Source organism: Xenopus tropicalis, chromosome 10 (genome assembly GCF_000004195.4).
Source record: "Xenopus tropicalis strain Nigerian chromosome 10, UCB_Xtro_10.0, whole genome shotgun sequence".
In the NCBI taxonomy this organism is placed as follows: domain Eukaryota; kingdom Metazoa; phylum Chordata; class Amphibia; order Anura; family Pipidae; genus Xenopus; species Xenopus tropicalis.
The window spans coordinates 27,583,456-27,597,537 of record NC_030686.2 but is presented as its reverse complement, the minus strand read 5'-3'; the positions used below and the strand labels follow the sequence as shown (position 1 = coordinate 27,597,537).

At 43.9% G+C, this 14,082-nt stretch overlaps 1 protein-coding gene across 2 annotated transcripts; it reads left to right on the top strand.

Moving 5' to 3' along the window:
• The first annotated feature begins 4 nt into the window (after positions 1 to 4).
• arl16 (ADP ribosylation factor like GTPase 16) lies at positions 5 to 13,967 on the top strand. 2 transcript variants are annotated; one of them, XM_031894148.1, is made up of 5 exons: positions 5 to 170; positions 1,711 to 1,766; positions 1,865 to 1,981; positions 12,974 to 13,089; positions 13,181 to 13,967. In XM_031894148.1, exons 1-5 carry the CDS (start codon positions 110 to 112, stop codon positions 13,344 to 13,346), a joined length of 516 nt encoding a protein of 171 aa, XP_031750008.1. In that variant the 5' UTR covers positions 5 to 109; the 3' UTR covers positions 13,347 to 13,967.
• The last annotated feature ends 115 nt before the right edge of the window (positions 13,968 to 14,082 follow it).

Genomic DNA, 14,082 nt, shown 5'->3' with positions numbered 1-14,082 from the left:
CTATATGGGAGGGGGACGGAGAGATGGCTGAGGACCTTTGCAATTTATGAACTTAAAACCTTAATGATACTGCAGTTTGTAGCAGCCAAAGTGAAGCCTTTATTCCAGCATGTGTCTGCTTCTCGGTGCCCCCGGTGTCGGGAAAACTTTGCTCATGAAGAGGCTCCTAAATATCCTTTTGTTTAATGTAACTTGATTCTTACTGGATGAGTCCAAACTGCACAATTATGTCTTTACCTAATGCCTTTGCTGTTGTTTCCCATCTTTTTGTAGATGAAACACTTAGGGGCTGATTTACTAATCCACGAATCCGAATCCCAAATGGGAAAAAATTGGATTGGAAACGAACATTTTGCAATTTTTCGTATTTTTTGCGATTTTTTTCGTCGCCGTCGCGACACTTTTGTAGCCGTTACGACTTTCGTATTGAGCGCTAGAAAACAGCGGGCAAACCTTTCCGATTTTTCCGCAACGGCTACAAAAAACCGCAAAATACCGATCATTACGAAAAAAACGCATCGGGCGCTTTCGATCCGTTCGTGGATTAGTAAATCGGCCCCTTAATATTCTTTTTTTTTTGTTATACAGACAAAAAGTTCAAAGTTTAAGGGCAGTGACATAGGGGGAGATTAGTTGCCCTGCGACAAATCTTCGTTGCTGTAGGCGACTAATCTCTCCACAATGCCATCCCACTGGCAAGAATGTAAATCATCGGTGGGATGGCATACGCGTTGCTACGATTTGCCGAAGTCGCCCAAAGTTTCCTCTCAGTGCAACTTCGTCAAATCGTAGCGACGTGTTTGCCATCCCACTGGCGATTTATCATGCATTCTTCCCGGTGGGATGGCATTGCAGGGAGGTTAGTCGCCCGCAGCAAGGAAGATTTGTCACGGGGCAACTAATCTCCTCGTCTGCCACTACCCTAAAAAGTCCATATTTATTTGTACATCTGTTAAACAGATGTGGCTACGCACTTCCTCAGAGACCTCAGTAGATCCCACCACATCAACAGATTTATACCCTGCTTTACTGGATCCAACAGCAAATTCAGTTTATAGCCCTTAAAAAAAAAATTTAAATTGACCTGTCCTACCAAGATATATTGAAACTGCTCATTAATAAGGCCTCTCAGGACCATGTATAATGCTACTAATTATAGTGAGCACTAGTGATGTGCAGGTTGAGAGAAACTCGACCCTAACCCAACCCGGCTTTTGCCCTGTATTTATAGAGCCGGGGCCGCCCCACCCCGCAATGACATCACAAAAGGGATGGGGCATGTTGGGCACGCGCCTTTAAATTCAGAAACCAGAAGATGCAGCCGGCAGTGTTAGATCGCAAGCAAACAGAAGAGCTCAACCCGAACCTACCCGCAAGGGATGTGCCGAGGGCTGCTCATCACTAGTGAGCACATTTTGTTACGCTGCAATTTCACTCAGCCTGGTAGAAATAAAAATCTGAGGGTGCTTGAGGATAGGGAAATAAAATTGACTATTAAGTACTGTTTAAAGTGTATAAAGTTTCTTAATATATTTTCAAAAAGGTATATACAATTTTATATGCATTTAAAAGTAGGCAGTCATAGAAGTAAAGAAGATTTTATCTAACAGAAGTTTAATGGTGGGATAGGCACGTTTTATTGGGTCTGCAGAAAAAGATCTCTGAGCTGACAACTTGGACTCTGTTGTATTCTTTAATCTCATAATGCAAAGCTCAGCTCTAAGGATGCAGCTGATATGGGAGATGCTCTACCAACGCAGCCTACAGTAAGTGTTGTAAGGGACAAGGAAAGGCTGGGGAGGGGGTACTAAAAACTAGCTTTCCCCTCATGACAAGGCTAAAGTAATCTGTTTCTTATTTGAAGGTTGGTACTAATCTGACTGATCTGACAATCCAGAAGGCACATGTCACTGTGCGTGAAGTGGGCGGATCCATGGGACCCATTTGGCCAAGTTATTACAGAGACTGTAAATCAGTGATTGTGAGTTGCCAATTTTTTTTTATTAGATGATTTTTATGTTTGGAATATGCCATTAAATTGCACCTATCAGACAAAAATTGTTTCCTCTAGCTCCAAGCGAACTATGCCACCGATACCAGGAGCATGCACAAAATGAGCAAAGGTAGAATATAATCATAGCCCTTTTTAGAACCTCCCACTATAATTACCCTTTAAACCAATATTTTTACCCCTATGTATCAGAGATGTCATTTTGTATATTATTTAAAGGGTCAGTAACACCAAAAATGAATATTTTAATTTCCATCATGTATATGTAAAAAAAATTCTATTTTTACATAGTTACATAGTTACATAGGGTTGAAAAAAGACCATTGTCCATCAAGTTCAACCCATCTGAGTAAACCCAGCACACAACCTATACTAACCAATCTATACACTCACATACATAAACTATATATACAACCACTAGTACTAACTGTAGATATTAGTATCACAATAGCCTTGGATATTCTGATTGTTCAAAAACTCATCCAGGCCCCTCTTAAAGGCGTTAACAGAGTCTGCCATTACCACATCACTAGGAAGGGCATTCCCCAACCTCACTGCCCTCACCGTGAAAAAACAGCTATGCTGCTTCAAATGGAAGCTCTGTTCCTCTAATCTATAGGGGTGACCTCTGGTGCGCTGATTGTTTTTATGGGAAAAAAGAACATCCCCCATCTGCCTATAATCCCCTCTAATGTACTTGTACAGAGTAATCATGTCCCCTCGCAAGCGCCTCTTTTCCAGAGAAAACAACCCCAACCTCGACAGTCTCACCTCATAGCTTAAATCTTCCATCCCCTTTACCAGTTTAGTTGCAGTCTCTGCACTCTCTCCAGCTCATTAATATCCTTCTTAAGGACTGGAGCCCAAAACTGCACTGCATACTCAAGGTGAGGCCTTACCAGGGACCTATAAAGAGGCAAAAATATGTTCTCATCCCTTGAATGACACTGCCTGGAATTAGACAACTTGTTATCAACAAAAACCCCTAGATCCTTCTCCATTAAGGATACCCCCAACACACTACCATTCAGTAGATAGTTCGCGTTTATATTATTTCTACCAAAGTGCATAACTTTGCACTTGTCAACATTGAACCTCATTTTCCAGTTTGCTGCCCAGTTTTCCAATTTTGTCAGATCTCTCTGCAAAGCAGCAGCATCCTGCATGGAACTTATAGTTTTGCACAATTTAGTGTCATCAGCAAAAATAGAAACAGTACTCTGTATGCCCACCTCCAGGTCATTAATAACAAGTTAAAAAGCAAAGGACCAAGGACTGACCCCTGCGGTACTCCACTAACCACACTGGTCCAATTAGAAAATGTTCCATTTACCACCACTCTTTGTAATCTATCCTACAAATATATCTACAAATATTATGTTCTAGCCCAATATTCCTCAATTTGATCATTAACCTTCTGTGAGGTACTGTATCAAACGCTTTAGCAAAATCTAAGTAGATGACATCAACTGCCATTCCAGCATCAAGGTTCCTGCTCACCCCCTCATAAAAGGCAACTAAATTTGTATGGTAATATGTTAGCTATCAGCGTTCAACCGTCTTTTAACTCTTTACAGACCCACCAACAGTGCATTTTCTTTTTGTGGTGTTCCTGATACTTTTTGTTAATATATTAAACACATTTCACATGAAATAATAAATGGCCTCAGGCTGATCATGCAAAAATAAATCTAGTACCACTGTTATCCTATATTCCAAAAAGCAATTAGTTGTTATAGGTGAACTTAAAGGAAATCTATACCCACAAACAATGTAGGTCTCTAAAAAATATTTCCCTTACGTCCTAGGGGACACAGGAACCATGGGGTTAAATCCCCTCCCATCAGGAGGCAGAGCACAAGAAGAACTAAAGTCCTCCCCTCTATGTAACCCTCATCTGCCACTTATACTTCCATTTTATTTGTGTCCTTGCAAAGTCAGGAGGTTGGATCAGGCCGCCAGTTTGCGTAATGTCTCCTCTAGCCTTCCCACCATCAGTACCTCTTCCCCCCCCACCCCACCACCAACATCATCTGTGATTGGATGGATGGGAGGAGAGTGGAAGCCAGAGGAGTAGAGGCGTGTCTTTCCCCTTAGATTGCATGGATAGGGTAGCTCAGGGAGTAGGCACCTGCCTTTCCACCAGACAGGGATCAGGACATGAGCAGAACTTCTGGCGCAAGCATGCCTCCTCTCCTGCAGCCACTGTTTCCATCTGCATGGCGCCAACAGAAGTTTGCATCACTTCCGGGCACATCAGCTGCAATCAGTTTGCGCACAACCAGGGGAGAAAAGGCACAAGCAAATAAGGATTTGCTCCCTTTCATCTATATAAAATCCTCCTTTTCCAGAGGTTCAGAGGACATAAGGCGGGAGGGACAGAACTACGGACAATAGGACCCTGAGGGGTGGCTACTGTGCCATTGCTGGCCATAAAATTCAAGCATGGCTGAGGGGTCAGGAGATGTTCTATTTGCCAGAGAGGGTAAACAGGCAACAAATTTCACCTCTTTGCCTGCGCGCAATATAAGACAAAATTCAAGTGTGGTCAGAAAGAATCTGCTATGCCTGTAAATCTGGCACACAGGCAGAACCCATGATACCAGCTCAAAATGCTACTATACCTGCAGCATCTGCTGCAAATTTGGAGGTTAATATGCCAGATGTGGTAGCGATGGGGGCACCAGAGGTATCACCATGGGTCACTTTCATCCCTTTATGTGACTTAGACAACAAAAAAGTTTACCAACATGTACCCATCCCCCAAAGAATCCATGGAAAAATGCAGTAATCCTCCTCTGGTGGATGCTCCAGTTTCCCAGCATTCTGCCTTACCAGTCCCAGATACTTCAGAATACAAAAACGCTACAGACAAAAATCTGAAAGTTTTCCTTCTCGTCTGGCATGAATTTCATACCTATTTTGGCCTCAGCCTAGGTTGCTAGGGCACTCGAGGCATGTTCGGGGCCCCTTCTTTCTGGCATTCAGGAAGAGATGTCTGTAGAGGATCCGGAGTCCATCGCCCTCCACATACAAGAGGCAAGCTCATTCCTCTGTGATGCCTCCTTAGATGCACTTAAAGCCGTGGCTCGCTCCTTATGGTTATGGCTCTGGTCCGCCGATCTAAGTTCTTAGAAGTTACTGACATGTTTACCCTTCAAGGGTTTAAGGCTTTTTGGGGAGGAACTGGAGAAAATAATATCTCAAGCCACCGGAGGCAAGAATACACTTTTGTCCCAGAACAAATCAAGAGGAACTCCTTCATCACAGAAACGTTCAAGACAATTCTCTCCCTTGGGATGCTACTCCGCCAGGGGAAAGCATTATAGCAGTCAAGAAAGACATCCTCTAAGTCAGTGCTGTCCAACTTCTGTTGTACCGAGGGCCGGAATTTTTCCGACCTACGTGGTGGAGGGCCGATAATGGAAGCCAGTTTTGACCACTCCCCTTTTTGAAACCGCACCCACTTGAAACCACACCCATGTTATCACATGACCATACCCATATTAATGGTTGTAGTACAGAAAAAACCTGCCATACTCTGCCTGCCCTACCCTGCCTGTGTGCCATACTCTGCCTGCCCTATCCTGCCTTTGTGTGTGCCATACTCTGCCTTCCCTACCCTGCCTGTGTGTGCCATACTCTGCCTGCCCTACCCTGCCTGCGTGCCATACTTTCACTGTGTGTGCCATTCTTGGCTGGTTTGTGCCATACTTGGCCTGTGTGTGCCATACTCTGCCTGCCCTACCCTGCCTGTGTGTGCCATACTCTGCCTTCCCTACCCTTCCTGTGTGCGCCATACTCTGCCTTCCCTACCCTGCCTGCGTGTGCCATACATTCACTGTGTGTGCCATTCTTGGCTGGTTTGTGCCAAACTTGGCCTGTGTGTGCCATACTCTGCCTGCCCTACTCTACCTGTGTGTGCCATACTCTGCCTTCCCTACCCTGCCTGTGTGTGCCATACTCTGCTTGCCCTATGATGCCTGTGTGTATGGCACACACAGGCAGCCTACAGTGACACAATGCTGGCACTGCTCCTACAGTCTGCACAATAACTATATATTTAAAAACTTTTTAATTGCAGTACCACCTCAGTATATGTTCTTTTTGTAGTATGCAGGGATTATTTGTGGGTTTCTACTGCTCCTGAGGTGTGAACAGGGGAACAATGGGGGTGATTACAGCCTGAGCCTGAGGTGTGAACACTGCAGGGGGTGAAAAATGCAGAGATTAAAAGGTGTGAACAGTACAGGGGATTACATATTTAAACAATACAGCCTGATTACAGCCTGAATCTGAGGTGAGAACCATGCAGGGGGGGCAGTTAATCACAGTACTGATACCATTTAAAGCTTACACAAGAGTAAGCCATCAAAGCAGCCAGACAGGTGGGGGGCCACACAGAGGGGGGTCGCGGGCCGCATGCGGCCCGCGGGCCGCCAGTTGGACAGCACTGCTCTAAGTCACTCAAAGACAAGCAGTCCTGGCCATCCAACTCACAGAAAGAGCTTCCAGTAGGGGTGGAATTAAGACACTTTACATCGATTTAGGCAACAGATGGTTACCGTCTGAAATTTCATTGCATTCCTTCGCCCAAGATTCTTCATGTCCAGGGTTCTGCTAGACCCTTAGAAGCGATCAGCATTTCTTTCCATCATAGATGATGTGGTGACTTCAAGGGTCATTGTTCCAGTTCCCCCAGGTCGAAGGTTCAAAGGATTTTGTTAGAATCTTTTCATGGTACCCAAAAAGAACGGGTCCTATTACCTGGTACTCAACGTAAAATGCCTCAACAAGTAGGTAATTTACCGCCAATTCAAAATGGAGTTGGTCACGACTGTCATACAGCAATGGAACCGGGGGAGTTTCCTGGCTTCCCAGGATGTGAAGGACACCAATCTTCATGTCCCACTATTTCCACCTCATCAAGAATTTTTTGCCTTTCAAAATTAACATTTCTAATTTGTGGCACTCTTCGCCCCCCAGGATTTTTACCAAAATAATGGCAGCTATGGCTGCCAACCTCCGGGTCCAAGGAGTGTTTATTACTTGGACAACCTCTCTTACAAGGCAGAGAAGTTTCTGGAACTGTCGATGAAGATGCTGGAACAATTTGGTTGGATGATCAACAGAACCAATTATGTCTCATAGCATCTCAGTGTATGCATGTTAAACAGATTACTTCAAAACAGTGGTATTTGATTGCAGCTGATCCCATTCTAAACAAATTGTCTATTGGTAAACCTAGAGTGTGCTTTAGAAGGGCACAGACCATCAAAAATATGGTAGCCCCATCCAGGACTTGGGGGCAAATAAGGCAAGAGTTGCCAAAAAACATTTGGGTTTAAAAGGCACTTTTAAATGCCAAAAGAATAGATGTGGGGCTTGCTCATATGTTATGCCTAAAAAATACATAACTAATAAGATTCCCAGTATAGACATTTTTGTTAATTGTTCCTCTATCTATGTTGTGTATTTGCTCCTATGTCCTTGTAAAAATAATGTATGTGGGTAGATCCAAAAGAACTGTAGGAAAGAGGATCTGTGAGCACATCTGGAATATCGGGATAGCTATAATTAATCTCCGCGTTTCTAGACATTAAAAAGAGCCATAACAGTGATCCTAAGGGTACAATGTTTGTAGCACTGGAGCAAATACCTGATAGCTTCAAAGGAGGTGACAAACTGATTAAGTTGAGGCAAAGAGAGACCGTTTTAGTGTTTTTTATGAACCAATGTTTTAAAATTGAATTGCCCTTTGCTCAAGGAACATTTATTATTTGCTAACATTGGGGAGAGCAGTTCTCAGTGAAATTATGGTCACATATTTACATATGGTCACCTGACCTCCACACCTAAATGAACATGTAAAAATATTGACAGGTTCAGACAGTCAAGAGAGGCTGTTGTAGCAGGTTAACCATATGGTCAACAATGTTTTAATATTGAAATGTCTCTTGTTCAAGGTACATGTATTATTTGTCAGCATAAGGGAGAGCAGTTCACAGGGCAGTATAATCTTGGCCACATATCCCCTCGCTATATTTATATATGGTCATCTGACCTCCAGACCTAAACTAACATGTAAAAAATATTCACAGGTTCAGACAATCAAGAGAAGCTGTTGTAATGGGTTCACCATATGGGGATTAAATATATATATATATATATAGTTACATGAGTCCATCAAGTTTGACCCATCCAAGTAAACCCAGCACACGCAATCTATGCATCTATACTGACTTATCTATACACTTACATACATAAACCCATACTGACCTATCTATCCACTCACATACAGACCCATACTGACCTATCTATCCACTCACATACAGACCCATACTGACCTATCTATCCACTCACATACAGACCCATACTGACCTATCTATACACTCACATACAGACCCATACTGACCTATCTATCCACTCACATACAGACCCATACTGACCTATCCACTCACATACAGACTAGTGCTGGGCGGTATGACCAAAAATTTATATCACGGTATTTTTCAAAATTATATCGGTATCACGGTATTTGACGGTATTTTTTTTTCCCCATGCATGATTAGGTGACCACCCAAAACACCCGCCACCCCAAACACCCCCCCATCCGCACGCAGCTCCCCCACCCCCCCATCCGCACGCACCCCCCCACCCCACCCCAAACACCCCCCCATCCGCACGCACCCCCCCCACCCCCACGCACCCCCCCACCCCAAACACCCCCCCATCCGCACACACCCCTCCCACCCCACCCCAAACACCCCCCCATCCGCACACCCCCCCCCCAAACACCCCCCCATCCGCACACACCCACCCCACCCCAAACACCCCCCATCCCCTTCACATAAATATAACCCCCCACCCCACCCCATCCCACCCCCCCAAACACAACCCCATCCCCTTCACATAAGTATAACCCACCCACCCCCACCCCAAACACCCCCCCCCATCCCCTTCACATAAATAACACCCCCCCCATCCCCTTCACATAAAATATAATTACTTGCCAGGCACCCCCCGACAGCTCACATTGGTATCCGACTCTGAATGCGTCCTAGCGATGGCGCTTTTGTAGAGTATGCGCGCTGACGTCGCGTGCGCGCTGACGTCACGTACGCGCTGACGTCACGCGCGCACCCGGAAGTATTCACGCACACCGGTATGGGGGTATGTACAAAATTCATATCGGTTTCAAAAAAAAAAACGGTGATCGGTTTTTACCGGTATACCGCCCAGCACTAATACAGACCCACACTGACCTATCTATCCACTCACATACAGACCCATACTGACCTATCTATACACTCACATACAGACCCATACTGACCTATCCACTCACATACAGACCCATACTGACCTATCTATCCACTCACATACAGACCCATACTGACCTATACACTCACATACAGACCCATACTGACCTATCTATCCACTCACATACAGACCCACACTGACCTATCTATCCACTCACATACAGACTCATACTGACCTATCTATCCACTCACATACAGACCCACACTGACCTATCTATCCACTCACATACAGACTCATACTGACCTATCTATCCACTCACATACAGACTCATACTGACCTATCTATCCACTCACATACAGACCCACACTGACCTATCTATCCACTCACATACAGACTCATACTGACCTATCTATCCACTCACATACAGACCCATACTGACCTATCTATCCACTCACATACAGACCCATACTGACCTATCTATACACTCACATACAGACCCATACTGACCTATCTATACACTCACATACAGACCCATACTGACCTATCTATACACTCACATACAGACCCATACTGACCTATCTATCCACTCACATACAGACCCATACTGACCTATCTATCCACTCACATACAGACCCACACTGACCTATCTATCCACTCACATACAGACCCACACTGACCTATCTATCCACTCACATACAGACCCATACTGACCTATCTATCCACTCACATACAGACCCATACTGACCTATCTATACACTCACATACAGACCCATACTGACCTATCTATCCACTCACATACAGACCCACACTGACCTATCTATCCACTCACATACAGACCCATACTGACCTATCTATCCACTCACATACAGACCCACACTGACCTATCTATCCACTCACATACAGACCCATACTGACCTATCTATCCACTCACATACAGACCCACACTGACCTATCTATCCACTCACATACAGACCCATACTGACCTATCTATCCACTCACATACAGACCCATACTGACCTATCTATACACTCACATACAGACCCATACTGACCTATCTATCCACTCACATACAGACCCACACTGACCTATCTATCCACTCACATACAGACCCATACTGACCTATCTATCCACTCACATACAGACCCACACTGACCTATCTATCCACTCACATACAGACCCATACTGACCTATCTATCCACTCACATACAGACCCACACTGACCTATCTATCCACTCACATACAGACCCATACTGACCTATCTATCCACTCACATACAGACCCACACTGACCTATCTATACACTCACATACAGACCCATACTGACCTATCTATCCACTCACATACAGACCCACACTGACCTATCTATCCACTCACATACAGACCCATACTGACCTATCTATCCACTCACATACAGACCCACACTGACCTATCTATCCACTCACATACAGACCCATACTGACCTATCTATCCACTCACATACAGACCCACACTGACCTATCTATCCACTCACATACAGACCCATACTGACCTATCTATCCACTCACATACAGACCCACACTGACCTATCTATCCACTCACATACAGACCCATACTGACCTATCTATCCACTCACATACAGACCCATACTGACCTATCTATACACTCACATACAGACCCATACTGACCTATCTATCCACTCACATACAGACCCACACTGACCTATCTATCCACTCACATACAGACCCATACTGACCTATCTATCCACTCACATACAGACCCACACTGACCTATCTATCCACTCACATACAGACCCATACTGACCTATCTATCCACTCACATACAGACCCACACTGACCTATCTATCCACTCACATACAGACCCATACTGACCTATCTATCCACTCACATACAGACCCACACTGACCTATCTATCCACTCACATACAGACCCATACTGACCTATCTATCCACTCACATACAGACCCACACTGACCTATCTATCCACTCACATACAGACCCATACTGACCTATCTATCCACTCACATACAGACCCACACTGACCTATCTATACACTCACATACAGACCCATACTGACCTATCTATCCACTCACATACAGACCCACACTGACCTATCTATCCACTCACATACAGACCCATACTGACCTATCTATCCACTCACATACAGACCCATACTGACCTATCTATCCACTCACATACAGACCCACACTGACCTATCTATCCACTCACATACAGACCCATACTGACCTATCTATCCACTCACATACAGACCCACACTGACCTATCTATCCACTCACATACAGACCCATACTGACCTATCTATCCACTCACATACAGACCCATACTGACCTATCTATACACTCACATACAGACCCATACTGACCTATCTATCCACTCACATACAGACCCACACTGACCTATCTATCCACTCACATACAGACCCATACTGACCTATCTATCCACTCACATACAGACCCACACTGACCTATCTATCCACTCACATACAGACCCATACTGACCTATCTATCCACTCACATACAGACCCACACTGACCTATCTATCCACTCACATACAGACCCACACTGACCTATCTATACACTCACATACAGACCCATACTGACCTATCTATCCACTCACATACAGACCCATACTGACCTATCTATACACTCACATACAGACCCATACTGACCTATCTATCCACTCACATACAGACCCACACTGACCTATCTATACACTCACATACAGACCCATACTGACCTATCTATCCACTCACATACAGACCCACACTGACCTATCTATACACTCACATACAGACCCATACTGACCTATCTATCCACTCACATACAGACCCACACTGACCTATCTATCCACTCACATACAGACCCATACTGACCTATCTATCCACTCACATACAGACCCACACTGACCTATCTATCCACTCACATACAGACCCATACTGACCTATCTATCCACTCACATACAGACCCACACTGACCTATCTATCCACTCACATACAGACCCATACTGACCTATCTATCCACTCACATACAGACCCACACTGACCTATCTATCCACTCACATACAGACCCATACTGACCTATCTATCCACTCACATACAGACCCATACTGACCTATCTATACACTCACATACAGACCCACACTGACCTATCTATCCACTCACATACAGACCCACACTGACCTATCTATCCACTCACATACAGACCCATACTGACCTATCTATCCACTCACATACAGACCCATACTGACCTATCTATCCACTCACATACAGACCCATACTGACCTATCTATCCACTCACATACAGACCCATACTGACCTATCTATCCACTCACATACATACACCATATATACCAACATCAATACTAACTGTAGATATTAGTATCACAATAGCCTTGGATACTATGCTTGTTCAAGAACTCATCCAGGCCCCTCTTAAAGGCATTAACATAATCTGCCATTACAACATCACTAGGAAGGGCATTCCCCAACCTCACTACTTTCACCGTGAAAAACCACCTATGCTGCTTCAAATGGAAGCTCCATTCCTCTAATCTAAAGGGGGGGCCTCTGGCCTGGTCTGAATTTCAGTATCCTTTAGGTGCCACTAATTTTTGAAGGGCTTCATCTGAATACCACTGAATTAATGTATTCTGTTTTATTCATATATTGTGATTTTCATGTTATTTTAGTTTATGGTTGATGCTGCTAACCCAAACCAAGTGTCTGCATCATGTATCCAGCTTCTGGCCGTGCTGTCTGCGGAGCCTTTGGTGTCTGCTTCAGTGCTGATTCTTTTTAATAAGATGTAAGTTTTTATGCCTTCTTTCTTATTGACTTATTATTCTTAGACTATGACTAAGCATGTAGTTAATAAGTTCCATTTTTGTTCCCTGTAGAGACCTGCCATGCTATATGTCATTGGTGGAAATAAAGTCACTGTTTAGAATGGATGACATCATTTCTTGTGCTAAGCAACAAATTTCAGTCCTGCAAACAAGCTCACTAGATGGCACTGGTTTACAAGATGTTATGCACTGGTTGCATTCCAATTGTGCTCAATAACATTCCCTTCACTGGCAATGAAACAGTATGCAGAATGCACCACTTAAATGTTGGATGTACAGCAGTGTTTCCTGGGCAAAACATTCTTAGCACTGTCCCAGTGAAGCCATTTTCCCTTTCTTTGGAGCAGAGAAACAATGGGAAGAAGTGTGTCTATGTGTTTACAGTAGCATTTTCTGCAGAAGGAGTTTGCATCCATTGCACACATTTAGGTATCAACCACATTCAGCCTGATGTGTCCAGATAAAATACAACCAAGGATATCTTTGATACTTACTGAAGCAGTACTTCCTGCATGAATTGGGGACCATTTCCATGTCTTTATCCATGCCAGGGTCTTACAAACATTGGTACGGGATTAACAGAAACATAAGAAGAGATGCTGCAAGTTTTGGCATCACTTTCTCCATCCACTTTCCACTGTCACTCATTTACAGTTACCACATATTAAGAATGGGTCCATTGAAGGTCAAAGCCTCTTTCAGCTGGAATTAAGAGTCTTATTTGATAAGCTATGATTACAATTATGAACATTAATACAAATGATTAAAGTTGAATATGTTTTATGTGGTTTTTTTAATACAAAATTGTAATAAAAGTGTAAACCTTTAATTGTAAAAATGATGCAGGATCATTAAGCTTTTTGATGTGCTGCTAGTGAGCAGTAACCTACACATGCACACAGTAGTAGGACAGTAGTTGCATTAATTAGATGCACTTGGATGATGTTATTTCA